Source organism: Numenius arquata, chromosome 22 (genome assembly GCF_964106895.1).
Source record: "Numenius arquata chromosome 22, bNumArq3.hap1.1, whole genome shotgun sequence".
NCBI classification, from domain to species: Eukaryota; Metazoa; Chordata; class Aves; order Charadriiformes; family Scolopacidae; genus Numenius; species Numenius arquata.
The window spans coordinates 6,562,751-6,576,355 of NC_133597.1; the positions used below are offsets into that span (position 1 = coordinate 6,562,751).

At 47.0% G+C, this 13,605-nt stretch overlaps 1 protein-coding gene across 1 annotated transcript in view; it reads left to right on the plus strand.

Moving 5' to 3' along the window:
- The window catches only part of ARHGAP32 (Rho GTPase activating protein 32), a 165,927-nt gene that overhangs the window by 14,521 nt on the left and 137,801 nt on the right, over window positions 1–13,605 (plus strand). The window contains exons 2-4 of the mRNA XM_074162520.1: window positions 4,347–4,438; window positions 5,539–5,580; window positions 5,931–6,015. Of these exons, the coding sequence (XP_074018621.1) occupies window positions 4,347–4,438; window positions 5,539–5,580; window positions 5,931–6,015 (219 nt within the window). The remainder of the gene's footprint in view (window positions 1–4,346; window positions 4,439–5,538; window positions 5,581–5,930; window positions 6,016–13,605) is intronic.

The following is a 13,605-nucleotide window of genomic DNA, read 5'->3' on the forward strand; positions in this document are numbered from 1 at the left end:
ACCTCCTCAGGGCTTTTATAGTAGTATTGTATAAAACCAGTTTACCAGTTAGGGCATTGCTGGAGCTTGATGGGATTCCACGGTTTCTTCTCTTCTCGTGCATCCCAGGGTGGGTGTGTGGCAGTAGGAGGAGGACTGTGGGGTTTGCGTTGGTTCAATATTCTCCCCTATTGAAAATACCGAGGCAGAAACTTTATCACATCATGTTCACTGGGCTGTTTGCTGCAATTTTACGTGTATTTTCAGATTGTGTTACATTTCTGGGTGCGAGGGAGACAGGTTGACGTGTTTTCTGATAAATGCAATGAGACTTTTTAGGAGAAAATCCTTTCATATTATGCAGTGGAGTTGTTAGATATAAATTATTTATGACTAAGGGTTTGTGTGGTAGAGAGCGCAGAGCTGAAGTTTTCCAAATCGTGTCTATAAATATAAAGACCAAAAATTTCAAACTTGCCCACTTAAAGGTAGACACTGATCTGGGAGAGCTCTCGGGGAGTTCAGCAGCAACACTTGAGAATCACCCAAGTGATGGAGGGGATGGAGGTGCTTCAGGCGCCTCCCGATACCCCCGAGCGAATGGCGGGGGGGGGATTTCAACATGGAATGACCGTCCTTCGGGGGGTGGGACAGACAGACCCGCGGTGTCCCAAAATTGCCGAGAGCAAACATTTTGGTGGGATCTATCTGCCTCACAGTCGGTGTGGGTGTCTGTTATAAAATACTGACGTTCTCAAATGTTGTCCCAACTAATATAATACTGATATAAACACGGGGGGAGACTGGTGATGTTGCTCCAAAGCCAAAACGGAAGGACCGAGTATCCCGAAAAAGTCCATAGATTGGATTTCAGATCGAGTCCTAATTTGTTTACCAAGTTTCGGACCGAAGCAGATTGATGCAGCAGCGACATTAAGCTGTGAAAATTGGACTAAATAATTTGCATAAAGAGATTTGCTGTGCAATTACTGGGTTTCCACAGGACAGCGATGCATAGAGAATAGGGAAGTGAGAAGCAAGTGCTGGTGGTCGCCAGCTGATTTTCAGATGTAAATAATTCAGCTGTTTCAAAATGATTTTTAAAATTAAATTACTGTGACACAAAGCACAAAAGATGACCGATCTCATGTGGAGTGTTTTGTTTGTGTTTGGAGAGGAGGGTAATCCAGGGCGACATTCTGCATGCCAGGTTTTGGATCAAAACAGGTACAAACGGGTGGTGAATAAAGTGTGCTTGTACGTAGCCGTGTCTCTTTGGTTTAAATGGAAAGGAGCTGCGGTTTATTCTGGAGTATTACGGTTTCTAAAATTGCAATAAGTTTCTTTTTTACTTATTTATCTCTTCACCAAGTTTTTTTTCTGCTGTTAATAACTCACACTAGCGATTCCGGCTTGCACAAGATCACCATCCTGCCCTTTTTGCTCAACTGTGAGACATCGGAGAGGTTGTTGTTCTGCAGCCGAGTCCAAAGGGCTCAGATCTAATTGGAAAAGCAACCAAAGTTAATTACTGTGTGGCGTCTCATTGTAGCCCGTTCAAATGGATCTGTGCTGTTGGAAATGAGAGAGGCCGCTATCTCCTTCTAGCACGATTTGGACATAACTCAACTGGGAAGAAAATGATAATACAACTTTTTCAAAGAGAGATGCTGGCATTTAAGCCTCCTGGAGGTGTGAGTTTTGCCTACGCTGCTTTGAGTCAGATCCAGGGTAGTCTCTACCCACTGCTGCAAACTGGCTCGAAGCCCACGGTTTTCTGTCAGATTTGTTTATCCATTTTTATATCCCACCAGCTTCTACTGCTGATAGAGAAGAAAAATTATTTTTTCTTCCTACAGAAATTCTGTTCCTTAGAAAATGAAGGCAAGCTCATCCAGCTTTCCCTAAAAGCAGCTTACAGGAATGGCACATTTATTACTGTAATTAGTTATTTTCTTATGTAAAAGACCTGTAAAGTTTATTAAATTGGTGATCCTCTTAATGTTAAAATGCACAATGAGGCTCTCAAGTCTCCTATTACATATTAAAGTAATTGTGTGCTTATTAACAGTCAGTCAGCCAAGGATAGGTTTATTTTGGGGTATAAATATTGTCCCTGGTTTCTTCAGTGGGTTCGGGTGTGTGTTCTGTACAGCTGTGGGACAGGGGAGGTAAAGCATCGCTTGTGTCCAGGGCTGTGAAAAGCACAACTAGGGGAGCGAGTGTACTGGCTTCAGATGTATTCACTGATGTTCACAGAACCATAAACTGGGCTGTGTTGGAAGGGACCTTAAAGATAATCTCATTCCACCTCCCTGCCTTGGGCAGGGACACCTCCCACCAGACCACGTTGCTCCAAGACCCATCCAACTTGGCCTTGAACCCCTCCAGGGATGGGGCAGCCACAGCTTCTCGGGGCAACCTGGGCCAGGCTCTCACCATCCTCACAGCAAAGAAGTTCTTCCCCACATCTCATCTCAATCTCCCCTCTTTCAGGGTCAAACCCTTCCCTCTCCTCCTGTGGCTCCCCTCCCTGATCCAGAGTCCCTCCCCAGCTTTCCTGGAGCCCCTTGAGGGACTGGAAGGGGCTCAAAGGTCTTCCTGGAGCCTTCTCTTCTCCAGGCTGAACCCCCCCAACTCCCTCAGCCTGTCCTCACAGCAGAGGGGCTCCAGCCCTCCCAGCATCTTTGTTCAAGACCTTGCACTTGGCCTTGTTGAACTTCATGAGGTTCTCATAGACCCAGCTCTGTTGAAAGAGGGGAGCTCACTCCTAATAGCTGCAGCCTCTCTTTTCCAAAGGCAGAGCTAGAAACAGCAGGAATTTGGCTGGATGTAGAGAATGAGCTCGACTCCTGTCCTAGGAAAGCCACAGTGACGTTGGTTGGTTGGATGGATGGTTGGGTGGATGGACCTGTCTATGGTGTATGGCTGTATCTGAGCCAGGGTCATCCTGGATTCCCTCTGTCGAGGGAGAAAGAGATGCTCCTGCAGCTCGGTTGCTTTTAGACTAATCCAGTTGTGTGAAGTAGATGAACCCGACCCAAAGTGCTGGTTTATCTGTGGTGACTATACAAGCAGCCTCGGGTAGACAACATGGTTGTAGCTGTGTACAGTGAGTGAGATGATCACTCCCTCTAGCGCTGCTGCTGTTCGTTCACGAGTACAGCTGGGGAGATTGACTTTGACTTATTTTCTGCAGCTCTCCGTGATGTGGTGAAGCACATGTGAATTTGACCCATGTCAAGCTACAGTGAGAGCTTCGGGGAGGGGGATAGGAAAGATTCCCCCGTTGTTTGTCCCATAGGTGGGCTGTTGGCTTGAACTGAAATTGTCTGACTCTAAAGATTTGGGGGCGAGGACCAAGTTGTTTCCATATTTCACGCTGCAGTGTGCAGCTGTATTCTGATATAGGTAACAGCTTTTGGAGTGACATCTTTGGGTGGACCAGCTTAGAGGTCCTGGTACTGATCTGGATCAGGGAAGTCGTGTGTTTACTCCTGTTGTTAAAAAGTGGATTTGATGTAAAATTTTTTTGTTCCAGGCCTGTAGGAGGAGGAATGCTGAAGTGCCTTTCTTCCTCTTGCTTGAGCTTTGGCTATTTTGGACATTAATCATGGTTTGTAGTGCGTTGTATAAAGCAGAAAAAAGCTCCTTCACCTGCTGTCACCCCATCACTAACGCGTTGTCTCTGGCCGACATCAGGGACCATATTTTTCTCCTCCTGCTCTGTGAAGTCTGTGCTGATGTTCCTGTTTGGTCGCTGCTGCCTTCCGAGAAGCCTCACCTAAAAGCCCTCGTTCCTCTGGAGCTTGGGGACAGCACGGCAACAGAAACGTGTCTGAGATCCCCTGGGACGGGGGACGCTGCCCCAGCAGAGCTCACGGCATAGGGAAGAGCAGCTGGAGGAAGGAGGGGATGGGAAAACACGACAGAACACATGAAAAGAGGGAGTTTGGAGTTCTGGCCTCGCTAAAGTAGATGAATTTTAGTGATTAAGGAATTTTAATATGTTCATGCACTTATACCAATAGCTTCAAACGTCTTTTTTTAAAGCTCGCCTCCCACATACAGGCAGCTCTGTCATTAACTTCATCTTCCACTGTAAGAACAATCCAGTGCCTCTGCCTGAATCGAAGAGCGCGGATGTCTGGAAAATCAGGTACTGAGTGAGGAGCCCAAGCCTGGGGTTTAGGGATGTGTTTTAGACTCCTACCTCTGAAAATCTCTTTAGAAACCAGAAGTAGGGATGAATAAAATACTGGATATGTAAAAATATATGGGCTACTGCTTAGCAGGCGCTGGTCCGTAGCATGCTGTCAAATTTTAATTTCCTTTCTTTTTCTTTCTTCTTTTTTTTTTTTTTGCAGGCAAGAGGCGCCGATCTCCCTGACCTTGCGGGGGAGCTGGCGCTCCGCACCTGCGGCAGCACCGCCAGCATGAAAGTGAAGAACGTGAAAAAGTAAGAGCGGTGTTCTTTGATTTCCCCCTCTTTGCTTGGGCTTCCAGTTTCCATACCCTGGGTTTTAGCTGTCGTGCTGCCACACAGCCAGGGCATTCGGCAACAGTTTTTGAGAGTTTCTTCATCAGGGTAACCAAACTCCATGTGAAAAAAAGTGAATTATAGCTAACGGAGTCTAAAAGTGGGAACGTGAGGGGTTTTATTGGCTCCCTCACCTGTTTCTGGCCATAGAAGTAAAGCTTGTTAGAGTTTTGAACTTCACTGTTACTGTATTTTTAAATTTTTGTGATTTCATTCTGAAACTGTTTCGTTTTTTAAAAAATTATATATATATAAAAAAAGAGAGAAACCCAGGCAGTGTTTAACTGAGATAATTTTCCCTGTCTCCCTGTGCTGTGAGAAGCTAAACCAGGATGAGTGGGTGGCCTAGATATATTTTTTTATTTGATATTTTTTCTCTTTTCCTTTTTTTTTTTTTTTTGCATTTTGCCCTGTACCTCTTCATTCGAATGGGTTTTGCACATTATTTTTTTTAGGGGTATTTTTTCCTTCTCTGATCTCCCAGATTTTTTTTTTTTATTTTTTTTTTTCTGTGGACTTACACTTTCTCTCTCTCATTCTCTCCCAGAGAATATAAACCGAGTTATTATGCCTGCAGCTAAGGTTTCAAACCTCTAACCCGCAAAGGGGATCAAAAGTAATCAATATTACTTGACTTGTCTTTGCTGAGAGCGCTGACCTGAGGACCAGAGCTCCTCGCTATTGACTGACGGGTGCGTTCCCATCACCTCTCTGTCGCGCTCCGGTGCTGTCAGGGAAATGGCTCTTTGTTCTAGCGCCGAGCAGCCCAGATGCTGCATCTCACTTCCCACTTCCATTCCCGTGGGAAGGGAGCGCTAGATAATGACGATCTCATTGGCTCACCCCCAGAAATATCTATAGGAGTCTATAATAGCTTCAGCAGAAGCGAGAGCATGTTGCAGAGCCAGAGGATCTCCCCGTCAGCCATCGTTGTAACTGGAGACACTCGGGAATGATTATGCCTCACTTTTGACTTTTAAAAAGGCAAAGGATAAATAGCGTTTGTTCTGCACCCTCAGATACATCAACCCGGGACTGATGGGCTGTGATGCCTTTCACAGGTAAAGTTCTCCTTTCCTCTGTGTCTCGTGTAAGGCTGTTTATTTGCACTGCAAATACGTGTTTGTAAAGGTAGAGCGGCTTTTCCCTGCACCATTTCTTAGAGATGTGGGCTTTGGTGGTGATGAAATGCCACGCAGTTCTTTAAGGATGCAATTTACTTTTCCTTTTTCACTCAGTTCCTTTCTCCACTGTTTTGGTGCATCACATCAGCAAATCCCTCTGTTCCCTTGGCTTTAGGATGAGAAAGTCGTTATTATTTTCTATCAGTAACTGCATTTTGTAACAGCACTTGCTGCTGAGCATCGTTTGGGTGATTTGCGGCTAAGGATGTGCTTTTGGTGTGCTCCAGGTTATCCTTTACAAAGGGCCATTTCCCGAAGATGGCTGAATGTGCACATTTCCATTACGAAAACGTGGACTTTGGCAACATCCAGGTGAGTTTCAGGTTTCTTTTCTGTACAAAACAGCACTGTGTTTGGCTGCCAGGGAACCCGCCGGGGCAGGCGGCAGAGGGACCTCCACCGAGGTTTGTTTAGTTTGTTGCAAAATGCTTAGTGATAAGAAGTTAAAGCAAAAAGGTCTCTTTATTTGGAATTACTTCCGTGTAGCGACAGAATCTGTCCTCAGCCACGTGGGTTGAGGTTGGAGAAGATTTTATAGAATCATAGAATGTGGGTTTTTTTTTTTTTCTTATTTCCACTGGATTTGACTGATGTCACTGTTTCAAGCCTGCATCAAACGCTCAGTATTGAGTCATCTGTAGTAACTGCACCCGTATTTTTAGCTCGCGTGTGCGTATCTTTAAACAGTTGTGTACACATATTTATGTAAATATAAATAATTCGGTTTCAGCCCTTCTCTTCGCCTCCCCTTAGCTCTGCGTTGTGCATTGCAGTAGCTGTGTCGTCAGAACACACAAAATTGCTGGTCAGCCTGAGCTGCCTTTCTGGCCGCGTGCGGCTTCTCTCCCGTGTGATCGTCCCTCAGAAGGACTTTTCATCGAGCAGCGCCGGGGGGGGAGGCTGAAAACCCGGAGTCGCTGCTGCTTTCTCATAACCAGGGCACATCTTGTTCTGCTCTGGGAGAGCAGGAACGCCTCCAGCACTGCCAGCCCGCCAGCCAAAAGGAGGTTACAACCTTTTCATTTGTAAAACATTTCCTGTAATATAGAGTGAATTATTTACAGCCTTTCATCTTCCCCTACTTGACAGTTTTGCGAGCAGAATGATGCATCCGTTTTTTCTTGTCTTTGTAAAATTCCGACCGAGGAGGAGTCTGGGTCCCGTTCAGGGCTGGTGTCTGCTGTTGTTCGCGCTTAGTGGCTCCCAGTGGGTCGATCTGCTGAGAGGGGATGTTTGTGCACTCACACGCACACGGAGGCAGAGCCAGTTAGACAAAACAGTGGTTTTAAGAGGACAAGGGTGCAAAGAGCCGGGTTCTTAACGAGGTCTCTGGGCGATGGGCTGCTGACCCAAACGGGAGCAGTCCTCAGTCTTCGGGAGCAAAACCGTGTTTCTTTCTCTTCACTGTCTGTGTGCAGGGATGCTGAATAAGCTGTGTCCCTCCTTTTAGTCTCCTGGTTATGTTCTGATGTGACACCACTCATTTTTCTGTTTTGGGGAGAAGTTTTATGTTGGAGCAGGTGTTGAGCAGGTTTCTGTTTTTTCTCTTTTTCGCATTGTGTAGTCTTCTGAGTTTTCCTTTCCATCATTCAGGACAATGTGCACGCCAGGGAGAGACTACAACCTTTGGATGGTACTGCTATTTGAAGCATTTTGAAGACAAATAGTTTAATTCTTTTGTGGGTTTAAGCATTTCTTGGGATGTTGTAAGGACGGCAGGGTGTACTTGCAGGGTTGGTATGCTGAGAGTTTTTTGTTTGTGAGAGGGAGGAGTAAAATCAGAGAATATGGAGAGGGACTTTTCACAAGGGCATTTAGTGATAGGATGAGGGGTGATGGCTTCAAACTGAAAGAGGGGAGGTTGAGATGAGATGTGGGGAGGAACTTCTTTGCTGTGAGGGTGGTGAGAGCCTGGCCCAGGTTGCCCCGAGAAGCTGTGGCTGCCCCATCCCTGGAGGGGTTCAAGGCCAGGTTGGAGGGGGCTTTGAGCAACCTGGTCTGGTGGGAGGTGTCCCTGCCCGGGGCAGGGGGTGGAATGAGATGATCTCTAAAGTCCTTTCCAACCCAAACCATTCTGTGATTCTATGATAGGGGGTTGGAGCACCTCTGCTACGAGGACAGGCTGAGGGAGCTGCGGTTGTTCAGCCTGGAGAAGAGGAGGCTCTGGGGAGACCTCATAGTGGCCTTCCAATATCTGAAGGGGGCTACAGGAAGGCTGGAGACAGTCTGTTTACAAAGGCCAGCAATGACAGAACAAGGGGTAATGGCTTTAAACTGGAAAAAAGCAGATTTAGATTAGACATTAGGAATAAGTTCTTTACCATGAGGGTGGTGGAACACTGGAACAGGTTGCCAAGGGAGGTGGTTGAGGCCCCTTCCCTGGAGACATTCAAGGTGAAGCTTGACGAGGCCCTGGGCAACCTGGTCTAGTTGGGGGTGTCCCTGCTGACTGCGGGGAGGGTCGGACTAGATGACCTTTGAAGGTCCCTTCTGGCCCAGATGATTCTATGATTCTCTTTCTGTTGTTCAGCCGACAATCCTGATGCGTGTTCTGGTGGGAGGTGTCCACAAGCAGGAGCTGGTGCTGTCTAGCGCTCAGTTTTGTGGTGTCATTGCTGCTCCCACAGCTTTCCAGGCTCCTGCTCCGTTGTCCTCTGTGTCCGTGCCCTCTGGCACTAGCCCGTCACCAACTGCCGTAACCAGAGGAGTTGTCTGGCTGACGAACAGCCGGGGAAGGATATAGCCCTGGAGGAAAAGGTCGTTGAGCCACGTCAGGCCCCTGAGCCTGTTTTCCCTCACACTGTCTGGTTGGGAAGCCAGGAGGAGAAGGGTGGGTGATGGCAGCACAGTCATGAAAGCGTGGTTGTGTGTGTTGGGGGGGTCCGTTCTTTGCTTCCACCACTGCACTTCTGAAAAACTGTGCACGCTTGACCATTCGTGTACCTAAAGCAAAACATGTGCTTAAATAAGGTGAATTAGCCCCTAATTACCAGCTCTGTGCCTCTTGTCCCTTGCTTTTTCTCAGCAAGATTTCCGATAGAACCTGATGGTGCAGTGACTTTTTTATACAGATAAATGTCTTAAGATGAGAAGATCCTATCTTTGCTCCTGAAATACAAAAGGTTAGGGCAATACAGCATCTCCTTAATAGAAGACCAGTATTAACGGTAAAATAAATGAAAGCTATTAATAACAGGAGCAGTATTAGTTTACAGACTTAAAAATAGGTTCATCTAGGGCTCATGCATGTTAATCAGGTGGCATTCACTGGTGGCTCCTTTGTGATAACAAGGTAGAGCAGAGAATAGCAGTGGGCTGAAGTGACGTGTAAATGACAGCTTGGCACCTAATAGCGAATTACCAAGTTGCATCTGAGGGGTAGTGGGTGTAAACTCCTTTCAAAAATCTATTCACTGTTAAAAATTTGCATAGTGGAACTGCAGGATTATCTGGCTGTGTCAGGAATTGTGTAATGCTGTCTATTAACAGCCTGGCCAAATTTCAGATTGTTTTGTAACGTTTGTGTCACTTATAATATGGTCTCATGGTGCAGTCGGTATTAATATCTTGGCATTTCACCTCATGAGATCGTTTTAAATTAACTTTTGGAGATGTGTAAAAAAGGGCTTGTTCTCTTCTTACCCCAGCACCGCTCTAACAGAACCAGGTGCGTTTGGGGATGCTTTTTCTCTTCAGAAATGCTCTGCTCTCCTGCTTTCAACAGCAATGTATTTTAACCTTATCTGCCTCTGGCCAGCAAGACACAGGTTGCATCAGCAAGAAATTGCATTTTTACCAGGCAAAGGGAGTTGCTGTCAAAGCTGTGGTTACAGGATGGGCTCTGCGCATTGTGTCAGTGCCAGAAATTCACCGGCGTTTTGCTGAAATACCTTACGTTTATTACTGCAGCTATTTTTTGGGGCTACATCCTCGATTTTTAATTTCCCCATGAAAATGCATCTGCATAACAGGCTTATTTCTGTCCAACATCGGATAAACGTTTAGGAGCCTTGTTAGCAGGAGCAGAGCTGGGGTTCAGCCTTGCTGTGGTCCGTGTCTCCCAAACGAGATGTTATTAGGCCGTGGCTGGATTGTGCTTACTCAGCATCTGTTAGGTTGGTTCTGCTGGCTCCATACGATAGTTTGTGTTGGAAGACACCTTTAAAGGTCATCTAGTCCAACCTTCCTTCTCTCCTAAGCTCTGCTCCTTTCCACAGTTCTTGGCCAACATCTGTTTGTGCTGCCTCTGCTCTCTCTAGAACATCAAAACTCAGTCCTTTCATCTACAAAGCAAAAATTGCTCGCACCCACAGTTCTGCACAGGGCATCTTGGTATTTGGTGAAGGTCTCATGTAGAGTTGGAAGTCCTCAGCATCTTCTCCAGGTTTTACATTAAGGCAGAAGAGCTCACCATCTAATTTCAGAAGTGCCTAATTCATCCCAATGTAACATAAAATAAGTTCACAATCAGTTTCTAAGGCAATTTATGAAATTTAAGCATCATTTCAGGGTCTGTTAGTTGAAAAGCTTCCTTCCTCGGCGCTGGAGGTGTCCCAGCCCGGTGCAGGCAGTGGCACCGACGTGGCCAGAGCTGACCTGCACACACTAAAGTACCAGAGAGTCGCTGGAGTTGCAGTTCGATGCACAAGCTGGTGCTCAGCCCCGGCCGACGTGATTGCGTGTTTGTGTTTTAGCTGCAGAGCTCTTCACGCGTAACGGGAGTATCTCAGGACAGCAGTTGTGTGACACAGTCTCCCTGCCTTCTAGGGAGCTTTAGGGCTTGTTAGTACATAGGAATTGAACTATTTCATAGAATCATTGAATCATAGAATGGTTTAGGTTGGAAAGGACCTTAAAGATCACCCAGTGCCACCCCCTGCCCTGGGTAGGGACACCTCCTACCAGACCAGGTTGCTCCAAGACCCATCCAACCTGGCCTTGAACCCCTCCAGGGATGGGGCAGCCACAGCTTCTCTGGGCAACCTGGGCCAGGCTCTCACCACCCTCGCACCAAAGAAGTTCTTCCCCACATCTCATCTCAATCTCCCCTCTTTCAGTGTCAAACCCTTCCCCCTCCTCCTATGGCTCCCCTCCCTGATCCAGAGTCCCTCCCCAGCCCCTGTGTCACTAAGTTATACAAAGTAGAATGATTTCCCCCCCAGCATGGTACAAATGTGATTTTACTTAGTGCTCTGTGCTGTTCATGTAAACAGGAGAAATAGTGATCAGGGATTCTGTAAATATCTTTATTTCCTGCCAGAAACAAAGACTTTGACTTGAAAGAATTAAGAAATTATCTTTAGCTGAGTAAGGTTCAGTAATGGAATATGGGGAGCTGATCAGCTCTGCGCTTCCCAGATAATATTCTTTGCTTCCTGAAAACCCCATTGCTCCGGGAGAGACAGAGCTGTAACGCACGTTCCCATCCCTTCAGCAATCCTGCATCCGAGAAAGCTCTGCCCTTCACACAGCAGGGTCTCTGTCTCTCCAGGTTTGCGTTTATGTAGCCGCCTTCTAAAAATAACCCCATCGGAACAGGGTTGGATTCCAGTGCATGGAAGATCCTCTCTTATCTGCTAAGCCTGGGCATTGCGAGTGGTGGGAGCCTGTTATCAGCGGTAAAGGAAGTATTTGAACCAGAATCATTTCCGCCCGCGGAGGCATCGGCTGTCAGGAATTCCTGCTAGGAATGTATTGTTTGCTGTGTGAGTGCCTTTGGCAGCCCCAGCCTTCCACCCGAGAGGCTGGGCTGCCTGCCTTCACTGGGGGCTCTGGTTTGTGCCTGGAATCTTGTGTTTTAAGAGGTAGAAGTGTTGCAAAGAGCAGTTCTGTTCTTCTCCTGCCTTTCGTCAGCAAAGCCTGCTGAGAAGATATTTTTCAGGGTCACCTTCTTTTGTTTTGCTTTTTTTCTTTTATTTAATAACACTAAGGGGGCGTGGGGGGGACGTGTGCTTGTGAAGGTGTCTGTGCTAATCATACGGTAAAATATTTTCCCGAGGTGGATTGCAAAGGAAACAAAAATGGGAAAGCCTGCCCAGAATGAGTTAACTGGGGTATCACGGAGTCACGGAATTGTCAGAGTTGGAAGGGACCTCTAGAGATCCCCTAGTCCAACTCCCCTGCCAAAGCAGGGTTGCCCAGAGCACATCACTCAGGACTGCATCCAGGAGGGGCTTGAAGATCTCCAGAGAAGGGGACTCCACCACCTCCCTGGGCAGCCTCTTCCAGGGCTCTGCCACCCTCACCGGAAAGAAGTTTCTCCTCATATTTGAATGGAACTTCCCATGTTCCAGCTTGTGCCCGTTGCCCCTCGTCCTGTCACTGGGAACCACTGAAAAGAGTCCGGCTCCATCCTCCTTCAACCCACCCTTTAGGTACTTGTAAGCATTGATAAGGTCTCCCCTCAGCCTTCTCTTCTCCAGGCTAAAGAGCCCCAGCTCTCTCAGCCTTTCCTCGTAAGGGAGATGCTCCAACCCCTCCATCATCTTCGTTGCCCTTCGCTGGACTCTCTCCAGCAGTTCCCTGTCTCTCTTGAACTGGGGAGCCCAGAACTGGACGCAGTATTCCAGTTGTGGCCTCACCAGTGCAGAGCAGAGGGGGAGAATGACCTCCCTCCACCTCCTGGCCACACTCTTCCCTACGCAGCCCAGGATTCCATCGGCCCTCTTGGCGACAAGGGCACATTGCTGGCTCATGGAAAGTTTGCTATCCACCAGGACTCCCACATCCTTCTCCTCAGTAGCTAAAGATGTTTCTGCTACAGCTAAAAGCAGCCCCCTGCAGAGATGGGCTGGAAACGACAGGGATGGAGCAGTGCTCCCTGGTCTGTGTCCGGGTGAAGTTGGACACTTTAACTCAAATCTCCTTCTGTCGGTGATTTTACCCCAAGCCTGCTCAGTGCCGTCGGTGTGGGAGGGCTTGTTCCTTCCCCCTGCTCTCCTGTGGGCACGATCTTGTTGAGTATCTCGGCAGTCGCGAACAGCTGCAGGCTGTAACGTCTTCATTTATTCCACTCATTTGCAAAGTCTTTAAAAAGAAAAAAATATATTTATTTTAAAAAGCGAAACATGAAACAGCAGCCCCCCTGCCCCAATCCTTTTTAAGAGGTGGAAATACATAGTAAAATCACCAAAACTGATTTTTGCTGTGTAATGATTCTATGAAAGACAATTTTGCTGTGTTTTGCTTTATCTTTACAAATATAGGAGTGATTATAACATATGTACCCACGCTGCATACGAAGTGATGCGCCTTTTTAGCCTTTCATCTCTGGATGCTGTTAAACTCCCCCCAGAATGACTTTGCCTTATTCTGATACTTTATGTTCCCCTTCTTTAGACCAAAGCCTTTCCCTCCCCTTCCCCGAATGGGCTTTTCCTTCTGGTTTCTTTACTATTTTCTTCTGAAGTGGTGGGGGGAGATGCTGCAAGGGCTGCTTTAAGGACGTGGGTACGTAAAAACAACTGTGTTCTTAGTGTAGGTGGAAGCTGCTTCTATTAACTTAATAATTCCAGCCACAACTCCCTGAAAATTGGCACAGTCTCCTGCCAAGATCAACAGATTTTCAGAATTTGGAGTCTCTAGGCCAAGCTTCCCCGTGCCAAAAAAAGTAAGGAAAATATTCGAGTAAGTTCACCTCAGTTTTTGGATTCTTCTATTTCCCGGTCTTGCGTCCAACTTGCCACTGACTCCTCAGAAAAATTCTTCCCTGGAACAAGATCACACCTGTGAAATTCCAGCTTCCTTGGGTTCCTTCCAGTGGAATGGGGAGAACTCCAGCACGGGCTTCATAGTGGAAGGGGAACTTCAGGTATGGAGAGTAGCTCTCCGTGAAACCACACGTGTTCTCCTACAGTTCCTGCTTGGGAAAGCAAACAGCTTTAGTGGGCAGAATTGATGTAA